Source organism: Opisthocomus hoazin, chromosome 2 (assembly GCF_030867145.1).
Source record: "Opisthocomus hoazin isolate bOpiHoa1 chromosome 2, bOpiHoa1.hap1, whole genome shotgun sequence".
Classification (NCBI taxonomy): Eukaryota; Metazoa; Chordata; class Aves; order Opisthocomiformes; family Opisthocomidae; genus Opisthocomus; species Opisthocomus hoazin.
Window position 1 is genome coordinate 11155072 of NC_134415.1, and position 18537 is coordinate 11173608.

The following is an 18537-nucleotide window of genomic DNA, read 5'->3' on the forward strand; positions in this document are numbered from 1 at the left end:
ATTAAATTAGCTCTATTATATATGTTAGTTTTATTCTTACAGAACCCAAGGGCAGATTTTTAGTGTTTCAGGAAGGCTAAAGGCAGGCAAGATATGTTAATAATTTTTGTATCTTCTGACTTGCAAATTTACTCAAACCTTAATGTGATCAGTCTCCAGTCCTCTCTCTCCAGATCTGCTTAATGGCAAACTGTCTGTGCAATGTCCCACTGGGAAGTCATAAATGTCTTTTACCTGTCTGGAACTGAGCAGGTGATTGTATCAATGACTGTGTAGGTTAGTATGGATGTTTGTCTAACCTATTTTGAAAGCACATGACATTGTTTTAAGAATATATTTATAATACAGTCATTTGTTTTCCTGAAAAATGAGAGCAGCTGAACTGGAAGCACAATGTTTAATTTATGTCAAACCATTGCTAATTGCGGCTGTTACTGAAATGTACTGTATATCAAAAATATTAAATTTAATCTAGATAATTTGAAAAAGAGGCATTTGGGAAATCTGCTCCAGTCATCCTTCATAGAAATTATGTGGCCATATCTATATCAGATACATTTTTTGGATACTGCTTTGAAAGCCAAATTTAATCCTTCCCTTGCTGCTGTGCTTTTATTCTCTTCAGTTACTTACCCATTTTTCAGTTATTTACTGTCCCATTTTCCACTATTCAAATTACTTTGTCTCTTGGTAGTCTGAAAAAAAGGGCTACAATATTAGCCTACAGAAAAGAAGACTCATTCATCAATGAATATAAATATTGGAAGGAAAGGTGTAAAGAAAATGGAGCCAGGCTCTTTCCAGTAGTGCCCAGTAACAGGACCAAAGGCAATGAAAACTGAAACATAGGAGGTTCCATCTGAACATCAGGAAACACTTCTTTCACTGTAAGGGAGACTGAGCACTGGTACAGGTTGCCCAGAGAGGTGGTGGAGTCTCCCTCCTTGGAGATATTCAAAAGCCATCTGGACATGGTCCTGGCCAACTGTCTGTAGGGGGCCCCACTTGAACAGTGGGGTTAAACAAGGTGACCTCCAGAGGACCCTTCCAACCTCAACCATTCTGTGATTCTGTGAAAAATAAAAGGGATTAGAACTTATTTTAGATGTACTTTTTTGGCTCATACCTACATTTTCCTTCTCTAGTTCTTGGACTTACATAGTGTATAACATACATGTATGCTTACAACCAGCATGCAGCTGGACTATTAGAGGAAAACATCTGTCCTAGACATGGTTGTATCTTTCCAAAATGATGTTTTGCTCCTCAGTATATCTAAGAATGCACAAGTTTCCTTCATGAATGGCTTGTCCAATTGTTCCCGCCTAGACAAGGTCGTGTGCAGCCTGCTGTAGGTGACCGTGCTTTGGCAGGGGGGTTGGACTACATGACCCACAGAGGTCCCTTCCAACCCCAAACATTCTGTGATTCTGTTCTCATGTATCCTCAGCATACATGAAGGAACCAATCCATTAGATGTTCTCATTCTGGGCAAGTATTTGATGGCTAAATTATTAAATAATTTGTATTCGCTGCAGATGGAAACAGAGTGAGATCTATATTCATCTTGCGGTGATTTCTATAGTTCTCCTACCACAAAACTGAGATCTAGGGTTTCTGTTTGCTTATTTTTCTATGGGGGAATGAAGAAAAAGGAGATCTCAAAAATGTTAATGAAGTGTTGTATACCTGAAAATTACTTCAAACACTACGTCTAAGATGAGAGCATCATTCTAAGATTGGCTGAAGATTGATAGGAGGAACCTGGCTGGTTTTTTAGCTCCTCTGATCTAGGTGTTCATGGGCAGTCACCTCTGTCCCACACCTCTAGCTTCCTGTTTCTGATCCACACACCATCCAAATGTCCACTGAAACTCTTCTCCAGAAGTGTTGAGGGTTATTTCATCTTTGCATTAGGAGTCAGGTGGGTCTATTGCCAGCACACCAAGCACACAGTACAGAGACAGACATACAGAGAATTTACACAGTCTCAGTCATTGAATAGCATCCAGTAAATATCCTGCAGTCTCACTGCTATACAGTTAGACTCACTATTGGATATAATCCAGTCTGATTTCTTTCCAGCATTTCTCCATGTGCAGGAAAAACCTTATATATTAACAAGTTAATGATACCATTTGAGGAAATTATTTGAAATGTTCATACTTTTGAACTTCACTGAATTACTGTCTCAATAAGGCACTAGTTATAGTACCATCTGCTGCACCACATTGCATTAATGTGCTTAGATCTAAATCCTCCTTGCCTTAGCCTCACAAGTAATCCCATTGACATCAATTTGTTCCTAAGTCTTCTAATAACTACAGCGAGTTGTAGTACTTTGCAGGATCACCTTCAGGGATCACAAGGCACACAACAGCCCTCTCTGCAGATAACTTACTCAATTAAATAACGCATCAAGCAGAACTGCAGTTTGACCTTTGCTTCATGCCTGGTGATTTCTGTCTTTGAGGGCTCTGATGTTCTGTATGAATTTGTAAATTTTTTCACTTAGACCATGGAGCCTCCAATGACCCCGTGAAACAACTGAACAGTGTAGCAAATAGGGGCAGATCACGTAAACAGTTCTTTCAACAGAAAACCAGCTTTAATTGTTGCTCACTCTTCCTGCCTATGCCTACAGCGAATGCTGTGGCTAGTGCAACTTCTTTCTGCCCCAAGAGTGGTTGGATTTTGGATTTTCCTGCACAAGTGTTTTTTTATAGATTGTTTTAAAGACTTGCAGCATCACCATTCTGTAAAACTGAGGAAAGTTGTCCACCTTTTTCAAAAAACAAATTTTCCTTCACTTACAAAAAGTATCGCAGGATGTGAGAGTTTGGAAGCACTAAAAGGAATTGACTGTTTTCTCTTGGGAGTTGTAGAGATATTTTCTTTAGAGCAGTGTTTTAAGGTCACTTTCTTAACTAGCAGCAATTTGAAGGGATTATCCAGCAAATCCTGGACTTCTTTAGTCCTTTTCTATCTCAGTTAATTACAGACAGAAAAGGGCAGAAGAGGATTCACTTCTTCCAAAGTCAAAGCATGTTTCCACAGTGGCCTCCTCATAACAACCCACCAGGAGATGTGTTCCTGAGCCTGAACTTTATTACACTGAGAGCACATAAAATATTTATTTACTGATTTTGTCTAACCCTATTTCCCATCTTGGTTCTGTCTCCCTCTGCTGTACCCATTTTACTTGGTTAAGTGAATCTTTCACTCTTTGTCTGCCTCTGTGTGTGTCTTAAGAAAAATAGAAGAGAGGGGTGTTGCTCTTTTTACATGCTCATAAAATATGGGCTTTAGACCAGATGAAAAAGATAGTTCGGGCTTTTTTCTATCTTCTGAGTTTTAGGGCTTCAAGGAAAGTCGTGGTTGAGAGAAAAAAGCTAATTTATGCAAAAATACGCATTTAATGTGAGCCAGTGCTGTAGATACAATGTTGCTGTAAGTATAGCTCAGCTTTTCCTGTAAGGTGGAAACAGCGGGAAGAAGGAAAAGTTGTTTCCAAAAAACATTGAAGCTCCATCTCTCCATGCTACCCCTCCTCCTTAATGTGTTTTGTTAGCTTGAATATAGTCTGTATTCTGTGATTTCGGAAGATACAGTCTAGAAGCATTTTACAATAAAGAATATGTTTTCAGAGCGCTTTAGGGGTTCCCGCCCTTTCTCAGGCTGCTGTGGGAAGTTCTTCAGTAAATAAGCAGAACAGTAAAGATACAATTAACAAAATGTTCCTAAGGCAGCTCCCCCTGGTCACCTCTTAATTTCTAAATAAACACGCTTTTTGCTGCCGCTGTTTGTGCCTGAATCCATGCACAGTCGTGTGTGCTGATGCAGATGAAGAGCAGTGACATTGTACCTCGCGGCCACACTGGTGATGCCCTCTGTGGGAGTTACTCATGTGGAACAGTGGTTTGTGTCATCTCCCCATCCCTGCCCAAGGGCTGAGAAGGGAAGAAGGCCAGAAGGGAGGGAAGAGATTAAGAATGCTCTGATGTGTCCATGTTTCTGCCGTTACTTTAAGTAATTTTTTTAATGTGGTCCTGACATTAATAGCTGAACAAGCAGCAAGAAATAGTGCAAGACGCTCTTCTTCATTTTCACTTGTGCTGTAAAATAATCTTCTCTACTTATTGCTTTGATAAAATAAGCTGTCAAATTTGTTTCAATTGTTGACCAATTTAACTGGAATAGTCCATGAATTTATTGGAATTGTCTATCTTCAGTTTTTGTTTTGTATAATTTTACTAACTTTGTAACAGATCTGAGTGATGTTTATGGAAAGGTCATTATATCTCTGTTCAATGACTTATTCCTTTCACCTGACTGGAGTATCTCAATAGATACCTACTCCTGATTAATCTTCAGTTCTTACAGCTGTTTTTATATGCTCTGATTGTGACTGTGCCAGAACTGAGCTTGGAGATCTCCCCGCAATACTGCCCTAATGTTCTCGACTTTCATCACCATTCTTCTGTCTTTTTTTGTGGTCTACTGTCAGCAGAATAAACAGTTTCATCATTTTTTCTATTCAGTGTGATTTCCTTTTTCAAGCCTTCTCCGTGCCTGTTTCTCCCTAAGTCTCTTTGTGTCTGCTTTAGAAATTGCATGTCTGAGTAAACTGCTGAAACGTAATGAGAAGTTTATCAGAGGAATATGATGGACATAGTTCTTCTGACTCAACACTGTCTCAGAGATAATTCAATCTCAGTAAGAAGTTCCACAGTCTTTTCCTTTTGAGTTTTCCTGAAAAGAAAAAAAAATATTCAGGAGAAATTTTCCTTCTACTTAAAATTCTGAAACACTAATGTATGAACTTCTCTCTCGTGCCAAAGTTGATCTGTTTAGACACTGATTTACATATCTGTTTCTTTTCTTCCCTTCCTTTTCAGAATTTTGCTGGATCCTCTGTAACTTCCTTTAAAATTAGGTTACTGATGGAAATTCCAATAATCTCAAAGTCTGTGTATCTACCTGAATGACTCCCATCCATTACCATCTGTCTTATTTTTATTTTGCAAACAGTGAACAGTCTTCTATTTGGTGGGACGTTTTTCTAGCAGTGGTGTTTTTTCTATGCTGAGATCATCTTTTAAGTTAAAAAAGAGAGATACTGCAACATTTTAAAACATCCAGAGTAAGAAACGTTCATTCTTAATTGTGTAGTTCATGTCTGTGGAAGAAATCATTCCTGAATTGCAGTGAACTTTTCGTAACATGAACATATGCACAGGTGAATTCTTCCTCATTTTTAAGGGCACAACATGCTGCCTATGAATTAAAATGGGCACGTGCTCTGTTCAGCAGAAAAATAAATACATTTCAAAATGAACAAAGGAATAGGCTATAGTGAGGAAACCTGAAATAGTGAAAACTTGTGGGTTATGTTTCAGACTATGATTTGCTATCTGTGTTTTGGGAAACCTCTTTGTTTATTGGTGTAAAATAATTATTTTTCCTGAATCAGTTACATTTTTAGAAAAAGTTTAAGCTTTTATGTGATCAAATGGACAGATACAAGTGTAAATCTGCAGAACTAATATTATCTAATCCCAAATTTGCAGAGAAAGTATTTCTCAGGGCTGTTTCAGATTTTCAAATGTCTTGGTATTGAAAGGTGAGCAACATTATGGAACTGAATTTTCTCAGTTTTCAGCAGTGAATTTGATTGTAGCTGTTTTCTTTATGAGGCTGACAGATGTCATGTTCTTGTTTTTTCTTCAGAATTCTTCCTGTCAGATTCCTAGCTTGGTGTTAGTCAAGCTGAGCTAAAAACAATTACTTTGCAAATCAAACATCTTTAATGATAATGTAATCCATCTTATTTCTACCAGTCACCAGCATTTCTGTCAGTAGCACCCTGACTGTGCTGAATTTGAGTTACGCATCAGCTAATTGTTTCTAGCACATCTAATACAAGACTGGCTGTAAGTAATTTCCTGGGGCATAACTTGTTAACAGCCTTAGCAAGTAGCGTATGTTATTAAAACTTTTATGAAATTATATGAAAGTGCCGAACAGAGCTCTGCATCCTTTGTGCTGTCTAAACTCTTTCATGTTTTTCTAAGGTGCCAGTCATTGTGCTATCTAATATATCACTCAGAAAGAAAACCAAGTAATTTCAAAATGAACTTCCAGTTTTGCTGTCCCAGTTTCACTTGCTTCTTTTTCTGTTACAATGCCCATCTGTTATGGACAGATGCTCAGGCGGGTTTCAAGAGGCTTACTGAACCGTCTTGCCACGATAGGCAAGCTAATGTACCAACGCAGCTGCTTTTACCTGTGAGTGAATTAAGTAGGTTTTCAGGAATATAATGCAAGAATCTGCACCCAAGCTGTCTGCTGCAGACATCTTTGCACCTGGACCTACCTTTACCATAATGTTTGTCACCACACAGGAGATCCTCGGATGAATCAAAGAAATGGCAGCAGATTTCCTTAGGATTTTCCCTAGGATCATTTTTTTTTTAACCTCATCAGGTCTCCCAAAATTATTGCCTTTTTAGAGGAACAGCAGCCCAGCCCCAGTCAGGGCATGCTGGCTGCTTCATGCTACCTGGCCAAGACTGTGAAGTTAGAATTTGACGAACTGCATCACGATCACCTAAGAAAAGCCACTGAGATCTCAGCTGAGCGACAAAGCTACAAATAAGGTACAGCTGAGAGAGGAAGACCTCCAGGGACTTTAGCACAGGAAGATTATTATTCATGTGAAATTTCTGTCTAAGACGCAGCTCAGCTATCAAATTCATATGAATATTTCATGGGTTTGTCCCGATGTGTTTTATGGACTTACATTATACGGAGAATTTCATCCAAAGATTGAACAACTTTTGTCAACACCTGTAACACTCCCAGTATTGTTGGGAGCATTGTACCGACATGTCTTTCAGTTAAAATACCAATTAAAAATGCAGCCCTACCTTTTAATAATACAATTGAATGAATACAAATAACTTACACAAATGCCTGTATAAAACTTATCATGGTTTTGGCAGCTGAAAAAGAATTGCAGGCAGATGTGATGACAGAATAACTTTTGAGAGCATAGTAAGATTATCTTTCAGGGAAATACATCACACTAAAAGCCATGGGATCTAAGAAATTAAATCATGATTTCTTGCAGGATTAAGCAGTTTGCATGGGGTAGCAGTAAGTTCAACGCAACTTTTGATCAGACAGGTCAAAAAAGTGCTGCTAAAAGTATAATTATTGATGAGTAATTCTAGAATTTAAAGCAAGTGCTGTGTTTTCCATTGAAACTGAAAGTAAGAATGAATATATCTATACCCTGACTGTGATCAGTAGCTTCTGCTTATGGAGAGCACAAGAATTATATATGCATAAAAATGATCCTTCTGCAGTGTGTCCTGATCCTGATCTGCTCCAATGTCTGCTGTCGGTCAGAGATTTCAGGAATTCCTTTATCCAGAACCCTCTGAAATTTATCTTTGTACTGTTGCACACCATTTGATAGTTCAGTTCAAATACAAGCTTTTAAACTAGTGGCGTTTATCTGTATGTGACTGAAAAGTGTGATACAATGGAGTCATCTTGTCATTAAGGAGTAGAACCAATTCTCAGGAGATCCGGCTTGGCTGTGGACTTGTCAGGTCAAGTTTACAAAACTCGGCCTTTCTGTGCCTTTTATCCTTAGAAAATGGGGCTAAAGATCGCTTTGATATCTGTCTTGCTTATTTTGGGAGGTACCACGTTTAACAATGTGATTTCATTGGAGGCTATAATATTACTGTCATAGAAACAAAAAGTAGTTGAAAATCCAGTCATGATACAGTACCAGATTTTCTCCCCTCTCTCTCCCTCTAGATTTTTAGAGTGTGGGATATACAGACCCTTTCACTGCTGCAGGTCTTCCATGATAATCAAGGGAGTCCTGGAGAGATGGAGACCTTTGCCATGGTATTTGACAGTGATCGTGGCACACTTATCACCGGTATGTTACTGCAGTTGATGTGTGAGAGCATGCCCCTTCTCCTAGAATGCTATTTCCTTTATGATTACACGCAACTGGAGTACAGGAATAAGGTATAGGAGATGTACAGAATACTGGGAAGTAAGGGCATTTGCACATTAAGACCATTTTAAAGTGGGTCTTGTTATATGTGGTGCTAATTTCAGTACAGAAATATGCATGAAAATATGCAGCATGGGAATTAATAGCAGGAGCCAGAGGAAACGAGAAAGGCTTCTCTGAAGGCAAGGTGAACCTGCCTTAGAAACATTAAACTACAGAAATTGCTCTGTAACCTTGTCATTTCTTGAAAGCTACTAAGCTGCTGATCTTCCCCTAACTATTCCTCTAGCACCCTCCTCCCATTTGGAGATCAAAGCAACAAAGTATAGTCTCTGCAGAGCCCTCACAAGTGTATTCAAACTCCTTAAAGCTCAGTAGCTACAAAAAGCCCCACAGTCTGCGGTGTCAACAGATGCACTGGCCCATTGATCAGGAATAAAATATTGTGGGAACTCATCCTGAGGTTTCTGGGCTCTGTTTCCTGACTGTATCAGGGAGCCTGGAACCTCTGAGGGACCAGGGCTTTGCAGGTGTCACTGAGGATGTTAGCCTTCTGTATCTAAGGCAGAAACTCTGGAGACCGGCAGGCTTAGTCTGCCCCAGAGACGTAGTCACTGAAAAAATATGCCCTTGAACCTATTCTGGAGCTCCAGAGGCCTGAAACATATCAGGCAAATAAGGTCATTATCTTTGGAGACAGCTTTTTCTGTCCTTGGATTAGGAACTAGGCACAAAGCTTGCGAAGCTTGTCAAATCTGAGAAGATGAATGTGAAGCACTTTGTTTTCAGTGATCTGGTAGTTTCTGATGAATCTTTGTGCCAACAAACTTGTTTTAGAACCCTAAATATATACATTGGACTAGAGTCCACAAATTTTTGTATGTATTTAGGCATTTGGTAAGCACTACAAAGTTTAAGAAACTTCAGCTTCTAGGTCTCATTTTAAAAATGCCTAGAATATTAATCAGTCTAGTTTTTAAAGATTTTTAATCACTAAAGGATATAGATATGCTCTTCAGTTCAAATTTAAGTTAGTGCTATTTTCAATGCTTAGTAATGTAGGGATTTTACATGGATAAATCTTTGACAAAATGAGGTAACTTTGTCCTTATAAACAATGATTGGAGCAGTGCCTAAATATCTCTAAAAATCTGGTCCTGGACTCTGCTAATGATTCCATCAAAAGGTTAAGTGAATGCCTCCTTGCCCCTGAAAAGGGCAAGAGGCTGAGGCTATATGTGGGCAAATTAATTCTCATTGCTGTGTGCCTGGCTTTACAGAGGAGACTTTCGGTTATTTCACTAACATCCATAAATCACGGCTCACCTTCATGCTTCATTTGAATATTGCCATAGCTTTCCCTCTGTGCCTTTTTCCAAGCTGCTGGTCTCTAAGCCTGGGCTTATGCCAAGTATTAGGTAATTTTGTCCTTTGCTGCATGCTCTGCTGGCTGCTGCTCCTCTGCTGGTAGAGCTGTAGTAATACTGGAGCTGAAATAGGAGGCTGCATGTGTAGTCTGGCTTGTGAGCCCGCACTGTAAAAACCTTGTCCTTTCTTTTGTCTTGCCGCCCCCATCTGCCCCCCTGTCTTTGCCACCCTTCTGATCCGAGAGCACTGGAAGGTGTCTGGAAAACACCGTTCAGACCTACAGTGCTGTATAAAGGGAGGTACTGGAAAGACATTGTTGCCAGCAGATGGAATTGCTTTATCTCTAAGAAAGTGGATACCAGAATTTATTTTAGTGATATATCTGCCAATTAGAGTTTTATTTATTTGGGTTCATTCCATTTGATGCCAGCCCACTCTGGGACTGGGAGTTTTATGGCTCCTAATGATTTGGAGTCAGGCTATCAGTCCCATCAAAGGTGGGCAGGTGGTAGTTTAAGGCAGGTAAATATTTAGCCATTGTTTAACTGGTGCTTTGTGGGGAGCATGTGTGAATGTTTTCTGGTTTAGAAAACAGATATTCCCAAGAAACGGACAATATCCTTATCCTCTTCAGAAGAACTCAAATGAACCCTATGGTTTACATAAAATCTTTTTATATCCAGGGAAAGTAAATGGTACTATACACAGAATGCATATATTCTCACTCCTCTCACCCTTTGCAGGTTCAGCTGTCATTGGTATTTATCCCCTAACTCGTGTGATACAAGATCCAAGACAGGTGCCACAGACACATGAGAAAAGCATCAACGTTCTGGTTTACAACAGGGCTTTTCACCAGATTCTTACTATCTGCTCTGAGTCAATACTGAAGGTGAGTGTAAGCCGTCACCATTTAAACTGAAAAAGTCTCAGCTTTTTTTATTACAAATAAGTTATTTGGAATTTAGATAAGTGATTAGTGTTATTATTCAAAGTGTTAGTGTCGTGGCTATTTTTGTGCTCAAATTCTCCAGGGAAGTGATAGCCACAATGAATAAACTATTAGGGTTCAGCAACATTACTTTTCTTAGATAACTACTTCCCTGACCTGCACTGACATAATTGCACTGCAAGCACCAGGCAGACTGAGCAGAGCTTCAGAGGTATCTCTTTTAGTTGTAATTTTATTACCTTTGGCTGAACAGGTACACTTCGCCGGTTCCTGCAATGGATTCTTGCAAGTATAGCAATAGTAGTGAAACTCCATTGGCTATTTAGTAGCTACAAAGCAAAATTTTAACTGCCGTGATGTCAAACTGTACATCCAATCAACAATTCATGCACGCACAGTTACACATTACTCTTCAATTCAGAAGGCATATCTGATAAGCTTCCCTTTAAAGTTTAGGAAGTGCTTGAGTCCCAGTCACCTCAGTAGAATATAAATGTGTACTTTAGACATTCTGTGGAACATTAAGTAAGTCACTTTGTAAAAACAGGACTGTGTAAAAGATGCTGCTCTCAGATAAAAAGATTCCTTCACTAAAATTGAAAAGGTACATTGGCACATACAATGTGCCTAAACTACAAAACCTGACTTTTAATCCTTCTGTTTTGCTGCTTATTCTTTTGTCTGATGTGCTTCTATTTGGGTAACAATTCTGGAACCAATTTGCTGACCTTCTGTAGATCTTTTTCTCGTTCAAATTATTTCTTAGAACATGTTGTTCTGAGTGTTAAGGATTTCAAGTCATACAGTGAGAGAGGAGTGTTGAATATAATAGCCAGTTAACAAGAAAAATAAAGTGATGGAGATCACAGATCACTTTTATCACTTTACATCACAGCTCTGTTTGTGTTGAAACGTTAATGAAAAGATGAAACTTGCCTATTAACTTTACCATTTACATTTGAACCACGAAAAATAATTGCCATACAAGTGTCAGAAAACCCACAGATTAATAAAATGAGTAATTACTGGTGTAATTAGCAGTGTGACTATGATCATCAGAAGTACTGAGGACCTGCAGTTTTCATCAACTGTTGATGAGGTTAGATGGCAAGATTTGTAGGCAGAGGTAACATCTCTTACAGGGCCAGATGGTGATGCATGCCATTCCTGTGGAGAAAGGCTTGTTTGCGTACAGGTTTGTTCATTTTATGCACTCAGTAAAGATGTTATTTCTCACTGTAAACCCTGCCTTCCTTGGACCACGATGGCTACAACACCATTACAAGATAGTTTTGGGCATTTGGTGCTGCAGAAAAATCAGATCCAGACAGTGCATATGGCATGAGTGGCTGCTTCACAAATACAGGTAAATCTGAGCTACCTCACTACAGCCACCAAAGTTTGTACTGGTGCTTCGTTATAAGGCACTGCTTAAATTCCCAAAAGGATTAGATAATGATCAGATATAGTTGTTTCCACATTTTTGAACCAAATGTTTATGAAAAGCCTCATTTTGACATTCAGCATAGAAACTATAGCTCAGAACATTCTTTCTAGTTAGATTTCTTTGCTTTTGCACTGTAAAAGTTCATTGCATTTAACAACAGTCTCTCTGACTTAACAAGGGTCTTTCTCATAGCATACTGAACAGAGTCTCCCCTTGCCAGAATGGCTTCTCTGGAAAGACGGGCATTTTAAGCGAAATTACACAAGTATTTCAGCAAAAGAACATGGTGGTGTGCTATTGTGACAGAGAACCTATTTCGCGGGATGTGAAAATTTGCTCTTGGAAGTATTCATCTTTCTCCCATTACAGAAGAACACATTGTGTGACAGGTTTTAGAGGATGCAGTGCAAATAATTACCATCTTAATTTTTCAGGTCTGGGACCTAGAAACAGGATATCAAATATATCAGATTGAAGATGCGCATGGGCTGAATACTGAAGTGACCTGTGCAGCCATTGAAATAAATGGATTTTATGTTGCTACTGGGGCATGTGATGGTAAAGCAATTAAATAATTACCACATTTATATTACATTTATTTAAAATGACATGTTACATGAGCAGACAGGACTGTGCCTTGACAGTCTCAATGACAGAGGAATGAATTTTGGCTTTCTTCCAAGGTGGGGAGAAGTATGCACAGAAAGGAATGCACAGCTCTGTCTGGCGAAAAGGCGGGGGGGGGTGTCTCGTTTGGGTTTTCTTTGATAGGTGATTCATTGAAATGCATACTGGCTAATGTTTCTTGTTTATATTTGGGAGCAGAGACCCTTTATGGATGTTAAGGGCACGACAGAAGGTGAACGCTATCAAGTCTTACAAAGTGAATTCATGTGTAATAACTGGTTCGCTTAAGATAATGCTGTAGCTCCTTCTCCCCACTAGCTCTGTGCGACAACTCCAGCAACCAGGTCCCTCTGCCCCATGCTGTAGCTCAGAACCTGAAGTCCTCTGCCTGACAGCCCACACTCTGCTTGCTGTCTTGTGATGTTAGTCCAGAAACAGAAGTAAGATAGGCAGTGGTCTTTTATCCTGGGCTGCAGCATAAAACAGACAAGGAAAAAAGATGGAAAAATGGTGGGGCTGGTGGTGAAGATGTTTTCTGGTAAGTTTTGTGTCCCTAAGGGTGCTTTCCTAAGAAACACACACACTGTTACTGCTTTTGAAAGACCAGTGACCTAGCTCTGAACCTTCATTTGGATTTTCTTTTTTGTTCTCCTTTCCCTATTTGATCCAGTTCAAATTTCTGACACTGAAGCACTGGTTATTGCTGAAAGTTCATTTCCTTTTGTACATATTTCTCATCTGTGTGTAGGAACAGTGAAAATTTGGGAGTTTGAAAGTGGGCAGGAACTTCAAGCCTTGCCTTTGGCCCAGCACAGCAAAGATGAGTGTCGTCTGCTGAAGATAGTTTATCTGAAGGCTAATAAAAGTCAACATGCACTTCTTGTTTTGGAGAAGAGTGGCAAGATGAAAATGATTCAGGTTTTTCAAATATACTTTTTTTTTTTTTAATTTCTGTTGGTAACTCATAATTTTGTAGGTAAAATAGGAGTCTTTCAATAGTTCATAGATAAACTTTTAGAAACTGTCAAGGAACAATCCACTTTCTGCATGTCATTAAATTAGCTTTCTGCCTTTCTAAGTCTTAATATATTCATTAGTCCATTGCTGGTTTACAGCATTCTGTTCATTTCTTTCTTTGCATTTGCTTTTCTGTTTGTGACTGAGGCTTCGGTAGTTGTAGATCCTTTAAGGTAAAAGCTTTAAAATATTGCTGTTGTTATTATAGACAATGTTTACCCTGTGTACAGAGTTTCTAGTCCACCAGCAGCTGAGACCAGTTAGAAGTGTTCCTGCAAACCCTGTTTATGGGGATTTAGACCCATTGCGCTGGTCAGAGCCCTGCTGTATAACATCACCTCGGGCCTCGGGCCGTGTTCTCACGAGGTAGCTCTACCTTTTCCTCCTTCACCGCTGCCTTTCAGCCTTAGTTCTCTCCTTGGGCAGTGGAAGACACAGCATTACCTTCTTGGGTTCTGGATACCCGTCCTTTGCAGAGACCACTACCCCAGTCCAGCAGCTGAGCCCTCAGACTGAAATATTGCTGAGCCACCCCAGTCATTTGGATGCCATAGAGGCTCCATTCAACATTTCCTCATAGGAAACTCCCCCATCACTCAGGATTCAGTTTCACAAACCTCAGGGCCCTCAGGCCTATACGCTTATGTCACTTCAAAGCTCTTCATCTGTAGCCTAATATCCCTCTTGGTATATTTTCTTCTGTGGAGAGTAGGTGACCATGATATTATGCTGAAAAAAAACCTCAATGTCAGAGAAGATTTTGGCTAAAGGATTTTTTTTGTCTGAAATACTAGATTAAGACAGTGGCTGCTTAAGGACTGATACAATGAAACAAGGCAGTAATAAATCAGATTGACTTGCTTGGCTCGAGAGTCTACTCTCTGTTCCCTTCAGCTAAAATTAACAGGATGCATTTGGAGCTCACAGTAATTGGGGTTTCATTTCTCAGACAAAACATGCTTCTTTAGAATTTTCTCCCTCAAACTGGAATGTTTTATTTGGGACAAACTTCTCCTTCCGAAACTTTAAATCCATTATGTGCAAAGGAGCAAAGGTTGTGGGGAGAAGGAATAAATTTTACTAGACAGATAATAAGTTTAGGGGGCAAAAAGCATACAAGCTCTCATCTTGGTAAATAACTTATTACTTTTGAGCCTCCTGCTAATAAAAAGTTGATTTATACAGGGTTTGCTTTTGATATTCAGATGTTTCTGAAATATGACATCATACCAATTTCCCCTCAGTGTTCTTACTGAAATTGTTAAATCGTTCAGGCCATGTAAATGTGTGCCTTGACAAACAGGCTGGTAAGGAGTTGAATCTCCTCCAAGTCTTTATGAATCTAAGTACATTAATATTGTTTCACAGAGCTACTTTTTTATACAAATGTTTCAGTGATAATGAGAAACACAGGTTGCTATTATTAGCTTTTAAAGAGGCTCTGAATATATTAGCTAGCAAGGTAAACTTGAGTAGCACCCCAAAACCAGGTTATCCTTTGCAGGAATCTACTATAGATCTCCCAATTTTTAGTTCTTCCCCCAAGATATTTCTTGTTTGATACACTTAATATCATAAGATTTACTAAAATCTTAACCATTGGTTTAGAAAACCTAAGGAGCTGATTTCAGTAACACTTCCCAAAATGGACAGAAATATCAAAGTTAAAGCAGAAACTGGATACTGAAGTGAATTTGTTATAGTTGGAAAAACTATCAGGTTAACTCCCAGTAGCCTCTAGGCACAATGGGGAGGAATCAGTGACTCAGGGCCATGCCTGACCTGTGGCTTGCACTTCTCACACAATTGGAACAACCACCAGGTTTGTTGCTGTGGTAGACATGAGCTGGAGACTAGCAATGTTAATAAAATTAGCAGCTATACCTGAAGAGACAACTTACTTTAAGCGGATAATTAAACTGAATAAAATCAAAAGCTCTGAACTCCGCAGCTGGACAGCTTCTAATAAAACAGCAGGTAATTTAAAGTGAGCTGGAATATCTCTGGCTGGCACTTCAGTTTGCAGTGTAGGCATATACTAGGTGATACCTGTAGCAGTTTTTGTGGTTTGGCACAGAAAACAAGCTTTTGGCAAACACTTGTTGATAATTTTCTTATGAATAGAGAAATCCTTTCCTTCCTCTTTTACAAACTCAGTTATTTTAATAGGGTAACTCGATTCAAACACATCTATATGTCACGTGGGTGCTTCCTGAGGCAGTGTCTTTTCCACGAAGGAATCCAGTTGTGTGTCTGTCACTGAAGCCTGATACCTTACAAACACATGGTTTTTTTCCGGATATTCAGCTGCTGTCTGACACCAGTTCTCTAAGGAATGATACAGAGGTGAGAAACACTTCAAAGTTCCACATTATTTACAGAAGATAAGAAAGTAAAATATTTACTGTGTCGTCAAGGATTTCATGTGTTAGCAATGAGATAAAAACAAAACAAGTACTCCAAACTCTTCAGTACACTAAAGGTCTAAAATAAATCATGTAAGAAAGTGATTGTTTCTAAGGGCTATATTTGCCTAATAATCCATTGCACAGTTGTTGCCATGATTAAGCAGCTGCTTTGAATATACACTTCACGTTCCTGTACAAAACAGTCAGCTGAGGTTCTTGTATAAAGTCTTCTAGGCATTAAATGCTGTTCATTACTATAGCTAGACTGATCTTCAGTAATAGAGGCACCTAAAGATCAATCTGAGTGTTAAAGTGATTCCATTTCCTCCTCTTATTGCTGTGGTAAAATAAGATGTCAAATCTATGTTTCAATTGTTGACCAATTTAACTTGAACAGTCCATGAGACTTAAGTCTTGTTCTGTATAATTTCACTAAATCTGTAACAGATCTGGATTGTGTTTATAGAAAGGTCATTATAGCTCTGTTCAGTCAATTGTTTCTTTAACCTAATTGCAGTATCTCCATAGACACCTACTTCTGATTAATCTTCAGTTCTTGCAGCTGTTTTTACATGCTCTAATTGCAACCGTGCCGTAGATAGCAGGTCAGGTTGGCAGATGGAGGCCTCTGTCCTCTGCAACAGGGTGTCTCCCAGCACTGTCACTCCCTGCTTCCTTCTGGTGCTTCCGTGTCGCTCAAACACAATAGTATGAGAGTAGCACTCAGTATGCAGTTGTTGTAGACACGGTCAATTTAGGCATCTTGCTAAATTAACAGTTAAAACATCTCACTTTTTAGTGTCCACATTGCTCCTACGCAAATTTTTTTTAATGTTCTTTGCAGAATTTTGTACCTGCTGTGGAAATGCAGTGTTTTGATGTTTTAAAGGCAGAAGGATTCAGTTTGATAGCTACAGGAAGTGCAAATGGTGCAATAATTTTGTGGGATTTTGAATCTGCCTGTGTGAGATGTCTGTAAGTATGGCTTTCCTCAAGGCTTTTTGATCTCCGGTATTTCATACAAACTTTTCAAATGGCACACTGGAAATTCTAAGATACCCAGCTGTAAAGGGTGATGGACAAGCACGAGTTAGAGTAGCAATTTATGTGAGCCCTCCTCCCTCCCACTTCAGATTACTTTGCTAGCTAGTCCTGACATTGCAGGTAGGAGAAGTGATCAAGAGAGAGAGTCATTCAGAGAAGGGATGACGTAATTAAGAATAGTGTTTAAACACACACTTTCTGTATGTATTCTTTGCTGACATTAATCCATCATAACTGATTAACTGATTCTGAAAAGCTGTGTCTAAAACTTTTAGGCGACATGCGTTCTGGGAAATGAAAAATTTGGTTTTTTTAGATTACAAATAAAGTCTGCAACTTCTTCTGGGAACATTACACAACCTATCTGACACATCCTGTACAAACATCTTTATTTTCAGGTGTAAAATTAACGAAGACAGTCAGGCTTCAGTTCTTCAAGCATCTGGAGTCAATGCTGTGTTATTCCTTGTACATACTGCTTTCTCTTCCAGGTAACTGTCTGCATTTTATCCTCCCACAGGACCAGTGCAGTTATTTGGAATTTTGTTGTAGTAAACTGATGTAATGTTTGTCCAAGATAGCTAATTTAAATTGAGATTTTCTTTGCATTTAATCAACTCAGGTTCAAACAGTTTATTAGCTTTCCCATCCTTAAACTTTTGTAATGCTTATCAATCCATACTACATGTCCTTTTTTTACCACTCCGCTAAGCTATCCTTTCATCCTCTAAATGCCTCATAAGTCTCAAATCTGTTGAATAATTCAATGGAAATCAGCTTTTGTCACGTATCAGTTTTCCTGTGTACTGTACCTTCTTTGATTCTTTTCCCTGAGATGCCTCTGTGTGGCAGCAGGCTGCTTCTTTGTTTTAAACCTGAGACAGTCTTCATGCTACTAGATACTCTCAGCAAACACAGAGAGAGGCAAACTCATGGAAGTGTGCAGCCTCAGGTTTCACCTTAAAACAAACTAGAAGCTGGCATGGGCTGTTAGTGCTGGATGGAGAACAGAATTTTAGCCAAATGTGTTAATTTTGAGATAAAGGCATTGCACCTGTACAGAACTTCAGAAGTGCTTGTCTTCCAATGGATATGCAAAGGCAGTGACAGCCAAAAGGACTCAGTATGGTTTAAATACTTCTGCCGCTTTGAGGTCTTCAGCAATTAGGCAGCTTTTTTGCTGTCCTGAGTCATAGGGATGGTTTATGGTCTCATGTTGCTTTAAAACCTTCAAGTACCTTGTGTATTTACTACATCCCAAACGTACCAGTTGCCTCTTAATTGAACACAAATTTGCTTTTCGACATTATACCTTAATTATTAATTTAATAAATCCTAGCTAAATTTAAATGTGGTGATTACAATTCAGAAATAGAATTTTTTATAAATCAAGAAAAGTTCTAATTACGCATAAGCAGGGGGATCCTACAATGTCACTGAATCATATAGGCTCAAGATGGTTTGTACGTACTGGGAAGGTACCTGGATGAATTTGACTGTGGTCATGTATACAGACACAATGTTGAAGAGTGGTAATAAGTTTGTAAACTCAAACACTGAAAAATTACAAAGCCGTGGCCACATGTCCAAATTTAGATGGGCTACACAGACTCACAGAATCACAGAATGTTCG

The 18537-nt window shown here is 39.0% G+C and overlaps 1 protein-coding gene across 1 annotated transcript in view; it reads left to right on the forward strand.

The window, feature by feature from the left end:
* WDR64 (WD repeat domain 64) overlaps window positions 1–18537 on the forward strand; it is a 76766-nt gene that overhangs the window by 42377 nt on the left and 15852 nt on the right. Inside the window, exons 12-18 of the mRNA XM_075444226.1 lie at window positions 7834–7960; window positions 10153–10301; window positions 12243–12366; window positions 13184–13353; window positions 15622–15798; window positions 16705–16835; window positions 17303–17395. Coding sequence (XP_075300341.1) covers window positions 7834–7960; window positions 10153–10301; window positions 12243–12366; window positions 13184–13353; window positions 15622–15798; window positions 16705–16835; window positions 17303–17395 — 971 coding nt within the window. The remainder of the gene's footprint in view (window positions 1–7833; window positions 7961–10152; window positions 10302–12242; window positions 12367–13183; window positions 13354–15621; window positions 15799–16704; window positions 16836–17302; window positions 17396–18537) is intronic.